Source organism: Rhyacophila brunnea, unplaced genomic scaffold (assembly GCF_057557595.1).
Source record: "Rhyacophila brunnea isolate RB1 unplaced genomic scaffold, BYU_Rbru_1.0 scaffold_10, whole genome shotgun sequence".
NCBI lineage: Eukaryota > Metazoa > Arthropoda > Insecta > Trichoptera > Rhyacophilidae > Rhyacophila > Rhyacophila brunnea.
This window is the reverse complement of record NW_028232752.1, coordinates 12,414,367-12,429,958: the sequence shown is the minus strand read 5'-3', so window position 1 is coordinate 12,429,958 and position 15,592 is coordinate 12,414,367. Positions and strand designations below refer to the sequence as shown.

The 15,592-nt window shown below is 38.9% G+C and overlaps 1 protein-coding gene across 2 annotated transcripts in view; it reads right to left on the bottom strand.

The window, feature by feature from the left end:
• LOC147078894 (uncharacterized) overlaps nucleotides 1-4,026 on the bottom strand; it is a 177,994-nt gene extending 173,968 nt beyond the window's left edge. Inside the window, exons 1-2 of one of the 2 annotated variants that reach the window (XM_085951164.1) lie at nucleotides 3,942-4,012; nucleotides 3,412-3,786 (exon numbers count right to left, since the gene is read on the bottom strand). In XM_085951164.1, the coding sequence (XP_085807290.1) occupies nucleotides 3,412-3,574 (163 nt within the window). In that variant the 5' untranslated portion in view covers nucleotides 3,575-3,786; nucleotides 3,942-4,012. Of the gene's footprint in view, nucleotides 1-3,411 lie in introns of both variants that reach the window. The other variant, XM_085951172.1, reaches the window with a different exon arrangement.
• Nucleotides 4,027-15,592: the final 11,566 nt, after the last annotated feature.

Here is a 15,592-nt window from a genome sequence, read left to right as displayed (position 1 = left end):
GAGCCAGTGCCTGTCTCGCAATTATTTCAGTCTGGTGTTTTTTCTTTTCCTTCTGTTGTTTTTTTTTATCTCCATACTTTTATGTGCGCTATTTTTGCGTATTCAGACATATCACATACTTTTTTAATCTTTATTATATTATTATATTATAGTCAGGTTATTTTTTATATTTTTTAATGAAAATATTTTTGTTTTTCATACGAACAGACAAAATAATTTTTTTTATAATCTATGAAGAACTAAACACACACTGTAAACCCAACTTTATGCATGCCATTTCGTTACTTTTACATTCCACATATACGTTACCACCAATATAGTTTCGGAGTGGAAGTAACGGATTCTGTTTCAGAAGTGTTTGAAGCCAAAATTTAGCTTAGTTTTATTGTTAAACCTGCGATATGTTTTATTATATCTGTAGTATGAAAGATAAGCTCCATATGTGTAGTATGTGAAATAGAAATATGTGTTTTCTTACCTTATAAATCGTGGTAACAGTAGTGGAACTTCTTAAATGACCAACCCAGAAAGCAACCTGTTCCGATAGCGATACCGACACACACCAACAATTTAAAGTGTACATGGCGATCAGTGTTATACAAAAATGTTGCTACATTAAAAAAAAACATATTTATAGTGAAAATTTTTCGCCTTCATGCTAAAATCGTGGTAACGGAATGTGGAGTTCCACTTTTTCAAATATCCTGGGACACACTTTAAACGTGATTTTTTTTCAATATTGGTACAAATTTACGAAAAAACTATATATTTTCCAAAAATATATAATGTAAGCTGTTGAAAACACTACGAATTTAATTTTACACACTCAAAATTAATGACGAAATCAGACTTTGTTTATTTGAATTTATGGGTGGGACATGGTAAAAACGCACTACCTTTCGATCTAAATAATCAATTAAAAATATATACAGGTCAGATAGTTGTATTTAACTGATTGAATAGAGTAAATTAATAAATTTGCATGTTAAAAGTACATAACTTTCCAACATTTTATAATATAATAACTATGAAAAAATCAATCAAAGTCATGGGACATGCCAAAAACGCAATGTACAAACTTTGGCGAAAATGCCCGTATACATAATAATTTTGTAATTTATTCAGAATGCACTTCAGAATAATATAAATAAACTTTATTGTGAATAAATTATCCTAATAGTAGTGTGACGGTAGCTCGCTTATCATTGTTACAAACTCAGCTATTTTTTAATGAATGAGTAGGCACAAGAATCATGACAAGGTGTGTGCCAAATGTTGGGATGGTTGTAATTCATTCAATTCAGAGTTATAAAAAATAATGCCTCATTCAAATTCTAAATACATAAAATTCACCAAATAAAACAAGTAGGTACCTACCTATATACCAACGTCTCACTATGCGACCACCAAACATTTTAGCAGCTTTGAGTGGATGCTTATAATTATTATAATACTGCTTCATACGAAAGTAGGTGTCGCTGGTATCAAGTATGTACTTATATAAATCTATTTATTCGCAATCTACTTACGAATAAATACAAAATTGATCTTATAGTATGTATTTATCAATAGTATCCGTATAACTAATTTAATAAAGACCAGGGTAAATTACTTTCCTAAGTGACGCATATTTTGCAGTTGAAATCCGTAATTACCCATGACCAAATAGGTACCAGAGATTGGAAGGTGCCCAAAATACCTATTATTAAAATAATGTATAGAATGTAGATGTACTTAACACAGTGATGTTTTTATAGACTCTGGTAAGTACTTAATGATATTATTTAATCTGTTGTAATGGTTTTCGATGAAGTACATAATTTATAATAAGTATGATGGTTCTTGTCTATTTAGTGAAAACCAGCGGCAAACAGTTAGGTTAGTTAACCGAAATCTGCTATGAAAATTGAAAATTGCCGCTGTTACCACCTGGCTTCCAGTAAACAGACTTGTACCAGTATTATTATTGTTTATTCAAGTAGTATTGATCTCAATTCAGTTTATTTATCCGACTACCTACTACTTGTAAAATAATATTTGTTTTTTTTTTATAAAAATTTTGTAATCTTACTTAGCTAAGGTCGCTAGATCAGTGGTTCTCGGAGTGGCGCTGCCGCCCCCTTAGATAGTCATTGTAAAAAAATATCAATTTTCACACTACTTACATAATTGAAAGCATTTTATTTTATTTTTATTATCACAACAAACGTCTGTTTTAAAGTTTATAATATTATGAACAGTGAATACATTTTTCGATTAAGTAAATCAAAATCAGGTTCCAATATAAAATGACGACACTCTGGCACTTCACCTACTTCAATAATTTTCGAGTGAAAGTCCATTTCTTTGTTTTGTTTTCATGAGTCATTTATGCTGCTAAGAAAAACTGAATAGGTAATATCATAATATTTATACAAGAATATGAAGATGGGCAGAATTTTATTTTAATGGATTGATTCGAAAATATTAAGTTTTCTTTAGTGGAAATGTTTATCAGGCTGTCCAGTTTTCAAATAGTATGGTGTCTGACCTGGACATAAGAAAATCAGTCATCAGTCTTTGAAAGAAAAAGAAGATACCTACTTAGGGCCTAAGTATAGAAGAAAATTAATCATAAAGTAGACATCCTAATGAAACACAAACCGGCGAGACTCATGGTAGGGTCGCATTGCATACCTAAATGTCTAATGACGGGGCTTTGAAGATCCTGACGACGTGGGTACCGACCCCAGAGGAAAAGACCCAGAGGGAGGCGAATAGTGACTGTGTGGAAGAGGACTGGGGACTGGTCAAATCCTACCCTGGGATATAGCGCCGAGGAAGACGAAGAAATATAGTAAGTATCATATATCAATAATATTAAGTGGCTGTGACATGAGATTTTTTGTTTTAATTTTATCAACAAACGAGCATGATACCAAAAAGCTTGAGTCACTGTTCTGTCCAGTGTACCTATGTATTTAACTTAATCAGATTTTTCTTTTTTCCTCATAATTTTGATGGTGCTTACCGGTTTCAAAAATACTTTCAGGAAGATAGTATAGAGAAGTCACATGGATTTAAGATAAATGTGGGTAGCTGCAGTAATGTTTCGTTTGGGTAGAATATCATGCGTTGCTTGAAGGCAGCAAATTAAGGAAGGGATGTGAATAATACATACAACTTAAGAATAGATTCCGTGAAATCGACTTTGCCTATGTGTGTATTGAGTCTAGTTTGATTACAAGATTTGAGAAACTTTGAAGAGCACTGCAGGATAACCATCGCAATAACTTATATTTGTTTGGGACACCGTCAGAAAATATTTAAACTTAGAAGATGTCGCGAGACGATAAAGTTTAGAAGAGACTGAATCATTGAGCTTTCTTTGAGCAATTATATTTCATTTAAAATAGTAATGTTGTGTTTTACCTTGGCCATGTTCCTTGTTGATGACAATACCAGCATGGTCTCCTCCAGCGATGTGCATCTTATCATCAGCCTGTTGGACTGGCCTACGTTCCACAATCAATGTTGTGGAATTTGAAGATTTACACTTCGGTGTCATCACAATTTTCTCCTCGAAGTCAGACATTTTTGTGGATTTTTTCACACAACTAACACAAACTTTCAAGAATAGCACAAACAGCAGATAAAACCTGCTCCACTAAATTTAGATCAAAGTTAAATGCCGAAATTTGTATTCGTGTCTTCGGCTCGTTTTTCACTAAACCGTAACTGGCACCAAGGAGAACACAAAAATTCAATAAAACTATTACACAAATATAAACAGCAGATAAGTGAATACTGTAAAAAAACACACAAAACAATTCAATTCAATAACACCGACTTGTATAAAAGCGACACTTTATAAACACCATACAGCTTTTTGAAAAGTTTCACAAAACAAAATATCACGACCAAATCCACCAACTGTCAAAACTATACTTTGAGATAGGTACCTATACAAAGTCGGTATTAATTTTTTAGTAACCAATGGGCAATGAGTAATCGATGTCGTCACATCTCTACTGAACAACACAATCTAATCTGACAGGCCAAAATGTGTTGTTGAATGTTACGTAGTGTTACCAGAATAAAAAAAATATTTATGAGAAAATTATTTTACCCTAAAGAAAAATTTATATTCTCATATCTCACTAAAAAAGGTGTATCATGATAAATTATTATTAATCGAGTTCTAAAAAAAATTCTCGCGCAACTTTGTTTTAGTTTACATGTCAATGTCAGTATTGGTAGCATTGGGGAAAAAAGTTGCCATATATAATTTTTTTCCCTCGACATACATAATGAAAGGAGTTTTACCTACCATTAAAACTCTTATTATTCTTGTTGACTCTGAAGTCCCTTGAGATGTTGATGGTATTTTTTGCCTTGTGTTCTTCTGTGCTGGCCCTTTTTACCCCCCTTTCTTCTTGATTATTTATCTCTCTGGTTGCTCATCTTGTTTAGCTGGCTGGCAGGACTGATACTTTCGTTGGTGGCGTCCTTTTTTGTATCTGCTATTCATTTTGATATGTCTCAAGGAAACCAGGTAGGTGTTCTTTGGACTTCAGAGTCAACAAGAATAATAAGAGTTTTAATGGTAGGTAAAACTCCTTTCATTATTCGCTATTGACTCTGAAGTCCCTTGAGATATCTGTTTGTTATCATCTGGTAAAGCAAGATAGATCCTGCAAGATAGGATGGATGAAACCTAACATGAGAATTATGTAAGTATAATATATTCCTTGCTTTTAGACTCAGTGCACCGGGCTGAACAGAGAGGTCAATATATTTTGTTTCCCCGCTGTAGAAGTCTGTGTGTCTATCGGTCTCTGGTAAAATGTTTTAAAGGTAGCCTCCTAGCGCCAATTGCCTCTCTGCAGGATGTCATCTATGGGGTAATTCTTTAACCAATTTAGGGACAATAAGACTGCTGATCGAGTACTGCCTGGTGATTCCTGTACCCCTGCATCAGCGAGTACTGACTTCACCCAATTTCCGATGACTGCTCGAGTCGCAGGTTTTGGAGGGCCTCTTGATGAGATAAATAATGCCAGAATATTACCACCTTCTTCTCTTCTCTCATTGGAAACGCAGATAAGTTTTCGTAGCCAAAATACTGGATCGATGTTTTGGCAACTGGAAGCGTTTAATTTCCATCCAGATTGGCGGTGCCTTGATGTGTCTGCTTGGAACCAAACACTGGCCATAGAATTATATTATGGTCGCCATTATCGACTAGGCCATTATCCGCTACACCGCTATCCATGAACCCGTCGTCCCGATGCGAGTAATAATAATATAGCTGTTGAGATCCCCGGGGTTCCAGCGGCTAGCTCAGGTGTCCATCGAACCCCGGATTCACAAAAAAAAGAAATTTTCAAACGGTTGGAGTGTAAATAAAACTCGGTCTTTCGTGCTCGTAACGTGGTCTTCTTATATTTTCTTAATTTTTAGTTTTACAAATTATATTTGGGATTTTTACAGTTGTAGTCGTCAGGTCCGTACCTATCGGAAAGGGGACGCTTACTTACATCCTTTTTTCTTTTTTTTTTAAATTCCTCGTACCGACGCCATCCAGCAAAAAAAGGACTCTCGTGATTGGCCAAATTTTATCGCGTGATCTTTGATTCGGCGAATCACGAGCCTGACCCTGGCGCCGGCGCGCGAGGATTTCACGCACAATGCGCGGCAAAATTTATTATATTTAAATCCTTATATTTAGTCTTAAAATTATCTCTTTCATCCATCATCATTTTTACTTTTTAAATTAAAAAGAAATACTTACGTGGTTGAGCAAGGAATCAGATTAGATGTTTTATGAAGCCGTTTCTAGAGGTCAGGGTTACGTTTCGACTTAAGCTACTAAATGATTATTTTACACCGGGAGAAGCCCGCCTGTAACAGGGGTGTATCATTCGCCCCATCTGGGTTAAAGTCGAAAGGTACGCCCTGATCTCATCGGCCACCCATCCAATTCCTTGTTCATCCGTTAAGTACATGGCATGATAAACAGTTTATAAAAGAATTCAACTACAATCTAACTATTCTAACATAAAACTCTATACTTTAGCTCTATTTTTATTATTTTCTATATTTATTTTGGATTATTATTTTCAGCTCAGATAGGTCAGAGTTTGATTTAATTTCAGTGTAGTACATTTATTTTGTGTTACTTTGTTTTAATTAGGTTTTCTTGTTATTTTATTCGTTTTTATTAGTCAGCGGAGGGGTCGCGAAGCTGCAGTCTTTGACTCTCGCGCTTTCCAATCTTTCTTTTGTATTCCTAGGGGCTACATTTGTAGACGTTTGGCCCTCGTTCGGAATTATTATTTCGTGTTACGTTTTACTTCTTCTGGTGCAATAGGAGCGTACCTCGTTTGGCGTCGTCTGCCTTTGCAACCAGGGCGTGGTAGTGGCGTTACTATTGAGCCAGGCTCGTTCCGAGCAGCGGATATCTTTCTGTGGAAAGTTTTCCACTGATCTGCTGGTCTCTGGAGTATCACCTCATAGATGGACAGGTACTGTGTCTCCATCTGTTCCTATTACTGCGGGCAAGGCATCGTATAGCGGTACAACGGCCAGGCTCGTTGACGGCGGCACGGCTTACTCACAGGTACTAGGATGGATGTTTACAATAAGTATCCTTTTCCCTTTCTTTTTTTTATAGATGGTTACACTTCGGAAGTACCTCTTGTTGTTTCACGATATCTTTCAGGCGTCACGTCCCTAGTCTCTCCATGAACCTGCGCGAGAAAGGAGAGTGCGCACTCTCCACACCATCAAGCTTTGGTATCATGAATTTTCGGCTACGCTGCCTTTGGATGCGCTTACTTCGAGAGGTGGCTCCCTTTGTGCTTCCAAATTGTCTTCATCTGTATTTATTCTTTCTCTTTCTTTAGTAATTTATTCGTTCATTAGACTTCCTGTACTTTAAATTTATTCGAGTTTACTTTATTAATTGCTCCTACCCCATACATTAAATAGCTACTAATTTTATATAAAATCTTCCCATTGTACTTATGGTACTTACTATCACATTTAATATTTTACCCTAATACCCATAATTATTTTGCAACATTGTATTGACTGTATAAATCACATTGATATTAAAAATTGAAATATTCCACCCTCTCATTATATTTATTTCTGAATCAGTACACTTAAAACTGTGTAGTTAACTTTATTTTTAGTGAAACCCATTTTATTTAAAAAAAAATTGTTGTTTCGTTTTACGCGCCCGACATCCTATTCCAAAGGCGCGCCGCGCCGATTTACGGTGCCTCTCACGTTTTATTATTATTTTTTTATTTTTTTATTATTGAAACCCCGTTGAGAAATTTACGGCTTATTGACTCATTTTTTTTTTTTTTTTTTATCACAAGCATACAATCTCTACTTTCATCCTTTTATACCTAATTTTAACTTATTATTAAAATTTAACATAACAACTAACACTTTGTCGAGTGACGCCTTATTATTCCCGTTCCGTTTTCGCTGTGTTAAATTTACGATTGGTAATTTGTAAAGAAATAATAGGGACGGTAGTGTACTATTTTCCTCGTTTCTCTTTGGATTCAAATTATTAACACGGCGTAACTTTGAAACAGGTTTCGCGCTACTGTAGAATATCCTCTTTCCCGTTTATAAAATTGTTTGCGATTTTCAATGTTAATGTTTTCGAATTCATTCATATTTACTTTATTTGAACGGAAAGAATTGGCGTCACTTTGCGGAGCGTTATTTTTAAAACTAGAATGTACATTTTTCTTACTAACGAACTTAAGATTATAGGGCTCAGAAAGTGGGTCCTTAATTAACTTTTTATCCGTAATTAGAAGAATTTCCGGATATTTACGGTTATTATCTTCACTTTTAACTACACTGTTTACACTGAAACTTCCAACAGCAACTCGGCGTTCACCCTTGACTAGAGGGTTGGCGACTGGTCCTGCTTCATCTCCTCGTGGTCGAGCCTGCGCCCGTACAGCTTCTTCGATTCATCTCAGCTTGCGCGCCTTCTCAGCCCTCTTGTGAGGCTCCCTAGCCTCGCGTTTCCTTTTTCTCTCCTCACCGAACATCCCGTGGTCGACTAGGGTACACATGTTAGTGATACCCTAGGAAAATCGGCATTTTGCTCGCCGTTTTTCGTCGTGAGTGGGCCGTGGCCTCTACGAGCCCTCCTCGCTGGATACCGTCGATGATGCGTCTGGTCTCCATAGGTGGGATTTGTGCAGCCATTCGTCGTACTGGAGACGCGCCGGTGCTACGGTCTCCAGCACGACGCTAGGCGCGGTCAGCTCCGTATGTGGACTGTCTTCGAACACCAGAGGGCCCTCCCGGTTTGATGTTGGAGACAGCACTTCTTCTTCGATAAGGGTTACGTCGGAGTCCGCTTTTTAGTTAACCATTTCTTGGTTGTTCCGGCTCCTGGATCGTAAACTTTTATTTAGCGTTCGCGGGCGTAAATTTTATTTCGCGGGTTCGGAAGAATCCATGCGATTCTTCGAGCCCCACGTTGGGCGCCATTGAGATCCCCGGGGTTCCAGCGGCTAGCTCAGGTGTCCATCGAACCCCGGATTCACAAAAAAAAGAAATTTTCAAACGGTTGGAGTGTAAATAAAACTCGGTCTTTCGTGCTCGTAACGTGGTCTTCTTATATTTTCTTAATTTTTAGTTTTACAAATTATATTTGGGATTTTTACAGTTGTAGTCGTCAGGTCCGTACCTATCGGAAAGGGGACGCTTACTTACATCCTTTTTTCTTTTTTTTTAAATTCCTCGTACCGACGCCATCCAGCAAAAAAAGGACTCTCGTGATTGGCCAAATTTTATCGCGTGATCTTTGATTCGGCGAATCACGAGCCTGACCCTGGCGCCGGCGCGCGAGGATTTCACGCACAATGCGCGGCAAAATTTATTATATTTAAATCCTTATATTTAGTCTTAAAATTATCTCTTTCATCCATCATCATTTTTACTTTTTAAATTAAAAAGAAATACTTACGTGGTTGAGCAAGGAATCAGATTAGATGTTTTATGAAGCCGTTTCTAGAGGTCAGGGTTACGTTTCGACTTAAGCTACTAAATGATTATTTTACACCGGGAGAAGCCCGCCTGTAACAGGGGTGTATCATTGTTCTGCGTGAAACTTCATATGGGTTGTATACTAGTGGTGTTGTTTTCTTGAGGTAGTCTACGACTATTCTTTAATCCCAAATCGGTGATTTTGTAGGTTTAGTCTTGCGGGTGCATAATATGGCTTTTAACATATGACGCACTACTATGTTACTGCTGATGTCTTTACTGATCATAGGTTTGCAAAAGGTAGCTATGGCTGACTTATGTAAGTACAAGAATAGTGTTATATGAAAGACCTTCCTTATTGTATAAGTGACCCAGGTATCTAGCCACTTCAATCGGTTCGGGGGTATTATAGCTTATCGAGTTGGCCATGCACCATGTCTTTCATTTTTTGTCCCATGCAGGTTTATAGGTCTCCAAAGTGGATGGTCGCCAGCCGGAAATGAGAAGTGATCTGTCCACTACCGACCAGCTAGAAACTAACTCTGCCCACCTGAAATTATCCATAACTGGAGTGATAGGTCCCGGACTTGTGGAGGTGGATGGTTTGTCACCGTGTCCACTAGAAATGACTCTAAGTGCGGGATCGGGTAGGGTGGTTCCAGTGATCTCTGCTGTAGGTCTGCACTCCAAAAACACTTCTTCCACCATGAGGCCACTAGTAAATATTTTCCCCTTGCCGTGTTCAGGTGTGCCAATACTTGTGGAATTAGATTCGGTGGCGGGAATATCCAGGCCGAGTAGTTTGAAGTTCCACTGTCGACAGAAAGGCATAGTGGAACAGTGCAAGGGCATCGTTTGGATTTCGTGAGACATACGTTGCGACAACATTGGCTGTGTTGGACGCGAACAGGTCTACGTCTGGGAGTCCCCATCTTTGAAATAGGGGAGTTGTAGCTGCCATAAGTAGGTGTCATTCTGGAATAATTTTGCTGCGTGAGAGATGGTCTGCCATGCAGTTGTATTTGCCTGGAAGGTATTGTGCGATCAATGGTATACTGGCCTGGTTGATGATTTCCAGAATCTGTCGGCAAAGACTTACTAGGGTTGCGGACTTTGTGCCCCCTTCCTTGTTGATGTAGGCCACCACTGTTTTGTTGTCGGTTTGTGGGAGTAATTCTGATCCCCTGAGCGTTTGCTCCCGGAGTTGTATGGCTGAGAGTACTACATACAGCTCTTATCGGTTGGAGTGCCACGTGGATTGGCACTGTGTCCATGTACCTGATAGGTGGTACTCATCTAACTGCGCTCCCCAGCCTAAATCGGCTACGTTTGTGGTGAGGAAGTGATTGTAGGTTGCCCTGTGAATCTTTCCTGAGGAGCCTACCGCTCGAATCCACCACATGATGTCCTCTCGAGCTTGTGGTGAAATCGATGTTGTTCGGTGAGGGTGGCTCCTTGATAATTGAGCGCTCGTACGTTGTAGATGTCGGCATGCAACCTCCTCTCTGGAGTGACGAAGGTTGCAAATTTGAGTCGCCCGAGGAGGCGTTGGGCCTGCCTGAGCGACCTACTGCCTTTTTGGATCTGCAATTGCAGGTGGTGACGAAGTGAAGTGCACTTCTCTGTAGATATTTCCGATTGTTATGAGTATCCCACGTGATACCCAAAAACACCCGTTGTTGACTTGGGATTAGACAAGATTTTTTCTTGTTGATTATCCAGCCTAGTGCCTGCATGAAACCTATCATATAAGTCAGTTGCGACAGAAGAATCTCTCTGGACTGATTTGCCATCAGAAAGTCGTCTAAGTCACTGTCGATTCTCATACCTTTTCCCCGGAGGTGTTCGGCGACCAGTTTCTTAATGAGGAAAACAGTCTTGGTGCTGCCGACAGTCCGAACGGCAGGCATGTGAATTGCAGGAGTCCTCCTTGGAGTCCTTGGTAAACTAGCCGAAGGAATCGGCGATGTTGTATAGCTATAGGTATATGTAGGTACGCTTGGCTTAGGTCTATTTTTACTAACCAGTCTTCCATTTGCAGGAATGTTGGGACCTTGAAATGGTGGAACAGTGTGAACGGCCTTGGTTGTAGGAAACCGTTTAGGCGTTCTAGGTTGAAGACGGGTCGTTGACTGCCGTCTTGCTTCCTTACTAGAAACATGGTTGAGAGGAAGCTCGGAGATGGCTCTGCCGATTCCAATACTCCTGATTTCTTCAGTTCCGCGATTTGTGAAGTGATCTCCGGTGATTGTCGCGTTTGGAAGTCCTTCTGGAATTGTACGGAATGCATTATTAGAGGAGGTTTCTTGGTACAACGGGTACGGGAATACGGGTTCCCGTTATTATTTTTAATAATGGTGGTGGTGCACCCTTGACCTGTCAGATTTCCTGGAAATGCTGGACGCGTCCCCCTGTGAACGTGTTGAGTGAGACCCGGTCACCTGCGTCTAGGGTAGATGCCCCTCGCACCACCTCTGTTACCTCTGGGAAAACCTCGGTTGGATGGGCGTGGGCTTCTCGGCAAGCCACCCCTAACCTGGTTTGATATCCTCCTCGTGTATGCCTGCCTCCGAAAGGTGTCCTTGTGTCCACCTGACGAAGTGCTAGGTTTACTCTCCACCCTGCCCTGGTCAACCACTTTGGGGGTCTGATCGAAGACCTTCTCGCGACCCCCACCTCTCTCTAGGAAAACCACCAGTTTATCTTTGTTGAAGATATGTTCGGCGCTAGGTGGGATCTTGGTAAGAGCCTCTCGCGTAAACGTGTCTTTTATTACCGAGAGGATTTTCTGCCGCCTCGTCTGAATCAACTCTGCCCGTTTTCTACAAAGGATTCGGGTGACGTCCTCAGACACTTTGTTGAGTGCTGACGAGTTCCCGAACTCCTTTACGACCGTCTCAAAAAGAGCCGTACCAATGGTGTGGTCGCTGACAGAATCGACCACTCGCTGTAACGAGTCCCGAATTCACTCCTTTTGAGCGAGCATCGCATTTTGGAGGCCGGCGATCGTACGCTCCATCAGATGAATGGTTTGCAATGAACGATCGTAGGGGCGTAATTCACCGTTGAGTCCCAACTTAACGAAGGACGGGGCAGCCAAATACTATTTTTGGGTTTCAGCATAGCGAACCCCCGCCCAATTATCTGTGTCAAAAAGCTGGAGTCTGGTAAGTTCCGCTACCCGAGCTTTGTCTAGCGTCGAAAAAGCAGGCCCCTGTACTATGACACTAAATACAGGCAACGGAATCCTGTTGGGTTTTTCCGATGGTTCGGGCCTTGTGGGCGGCCGTAAAAAACTTACCGGATAGTCGATGTTTACCATCGGCTTCTGCGGAGTAGGTACCATTGCAGGCAGACCCTGTTGGGTCAACATTGAATAGATCTGCGATACCTTATTATCCAGTGACATTACTGACGCCCTCAGCTCACTCACGGGATCCTCCATCAGTAATTCCGACTCATTCGAGTCGGTTTCCATCGCCAGTCCTTCCGCGACGTTGCTGTCTTCATTACACTTCATGTTAATACAGAAATTCAAAATTTTACTGTACTTTCGTAAGACTCAATTTTTTTCTTTTCTTGCGAACAAAGGAAAAAATTAATCAACTAAAAATGAATAGCAGAGACAAAAAAGGACGCCACTAACGGAAGTATCAGTCCTGCCAGACTGCTAAACAAGATGAGCAACCAGAGAGATAAATAATCAAGAAGAAAAGGGGGTAAAAAGACTTCAGAGTTAATAGCGAATAATTCACAATACTCAAAAATGTGATAAACTTTGGAATTGGAATCTTCAATTTCTTTTGATAAACTAAATTTGTGTTGTATAGAATAGATCATAATTCAGAAATTTTAATAAAAAGTATGGACGCAAATAAAACGACCCAACAATTATTGATCAAATACAAATACCTAGTTATATATAAACAGAGTCAACAAAATTATTTGTTCTCTTTTCTTCGCAAGAAAACATATTTTTAGGCTTTCTTGCAAAAATATCCAACAAAGCTTTATATCCTTTTTTCTCATCAGAGAAAGAGGACTAATCGGTAAAAATGGGTCCAAAAACGGTATACTTGAACACATTTTATTAATTTTTAATTAAGTAATTTAAGTTCAAGTTAAAAAATCTTGGGAGTGATCCGTGACGCCGGTTAGTAATTAAAGGAATGCCTACTTTGATTTAAAATACAAAAGCCCAGGAAGGGGCCCTGGCACCCCAAATATGAAAATTATCAGAATGATTTTACACATTGAAATTGAAAGCCAATAAACTATACCTTGGGCTTAGACAAATAACACGGCAAAAAAATGATTTGTAATTCTCCAGCACCCTTTTTAGAAAATTTTGACACTGATGTTGGGGTTTTTCAGAAACCCAATCCCTAATGGAACTGTCAAAAAAATCTCGGTGTCTACCTGAATTCCGGAGTGGTGTAGGTCATGGCTGGGGAGGGCTGACAGGGCTCTAGCCTGGGGGCCCGGCGTGTCGGGTTGACCAGATAAGTGAGATAAACACACATCATAAATTAGCTTTCTTTAGTTATTATATTAGTCTATCTATCGCTATCATACTTCATGGCCATGAACATTTTCAATTAGGTACTTATATAATTGTGCATTTTTTTGATTATTTAGTGTTGATACTCGACAGCTCCATTATTAAAGTAGATGTATTAAAAATCGCCAATAATTCACTGTATAAGTACCCTTAATTTGAACTAAAACACAATTTGAAAAACGTTAATGTAGTGTTTCACACTGTCTTTAATCTAAGCGGTAGGTAGGGGGCCCGCCAAATATCCTAGCCTGAGGGCCTGTTTCAGGATGTGGGGGCCATGGTGTATGTACACTGAGTGCAATAGACAAAAGACCGATAAACGAGAAATTAGGCTGTGTTGTGTTGAGTAGGTTTGTGTATAAGTTGAATGCAATAATACTTTTTTTTGTCCATTTTCAATTAATATTTTGGAACCTCAATATTAAAAAACCAAAAATCGACAATAAACATTCGGCAAAAATAACGACTACACCCACTACAGTCGGTGGTGGTGTAAATCAAAAGAACATTTTTTTTTCAGTGGAATTCGGCATAACTATTATAGCTCTCTAGACCTCATATCCATGCGGAGGGGAAATTCAGAATGCCAACCACATCCTCTGGGAATATCTTAGAATGTGCTCCGAACGGGAGAAGATGCTCAGGTAGGTCCAACCAGCTGTTGGGCCCATCGTGTCGTCCGACTTGGTTGCTACTAAGGCCAATCATCTTGCATTTAAAAAATTTGCGGCGTCTTACTGCAGGCGAGAAGATCTCTTCACATAATTTTTGCTGTCCGTATGATTAGCTTCATTATTTTTGTTATATATACACTAAAATCATTTTTATAATTTCCCTGTGCTCTTCTCTCCTCGACACTTTGCATTAGAAAGTAACTTTAAACTCAGTCAGAGCTCACTTTGAGCGTAGCAATCGTTGTCCCCTGGGTATCTCCTCCTACGGCAGGGGTCGGCAAACTCCCAATTCACATTTTTTACAAAAAAGGGTATAATTATTGTCGTTTTAAATCTGCCAATTGCATTTCTCCATTTCATATTGAAATAGATGTTTTTTGGTGGATTTAAGAAGCAAAGAATTATGTAGCTCCAAATTTGTAGGTCTTGCCGCCAAAATTGAGGATTTGGAGAGAAAAATGCAATTTAATTTCATAACACAGCGGAGCGCTCTAAAAGATTTACATAATAAGGTAGATACTACGATTTTTAATACATGGTATAGCTTTCCGAACTCATATTCGAGTCTACATAATATGTATGTGAACAATCCTTTTCAAACATTATAAATATAAATAGCATTTAGAGAAGCTAAATAACCGATGAGAATTTGGAGTCATGCCTAAAATTGAAAACTACAAGTTACATACCAAACATACAGACACTCTCCAAAGAAATGCAAAGAAGGTCATTGTTCACATTAGTTTTAAGGAATGCGTGAAAATTGTATGTAACTCATTTTCTGTAAAATTATTTTTATAATTTCAACAATAAAAAAATTTGCGTTTGTTTTATTCGCAAAATCTTCTTCACTTGATAAACAATAACATTCACTGAGATAAATCATATTTATAAAAATATATGTATGGCTCTCGAAAATTTTTTTAACCGTAGTGATACTCATATTTGGCTCTTTTGGTCCAAGAGTTTGCCGACCCCTATCCTAGGGCATTCCCGGCCTAAAACTGAACTAGATGCTTCACATCGCCAATGTAGGGCCACGTGATACGTTCGATTAAGACCGGGTGTGGTGAGTGGCAGGTTTTGGTTTGGAGGGATTAACTTCAATGTAGCTCTCTAGATCAGTGTTTCCCAAACATTCAACATATGTGTACCCCTCGTCAAAAAAAGAGAATGCAAGTACTTTAATAACAATCAAAATATATTTGTATTTTCCTTTTGTAGTACATAAACAAAATAAAATTCATTCATAATGAAATATAAATAAAAGTTATATTATAAAAAATAACATTCTTTATAATCAATGAGAAGGATGAAAATGTTTATGTTGAAACGACAGATCATC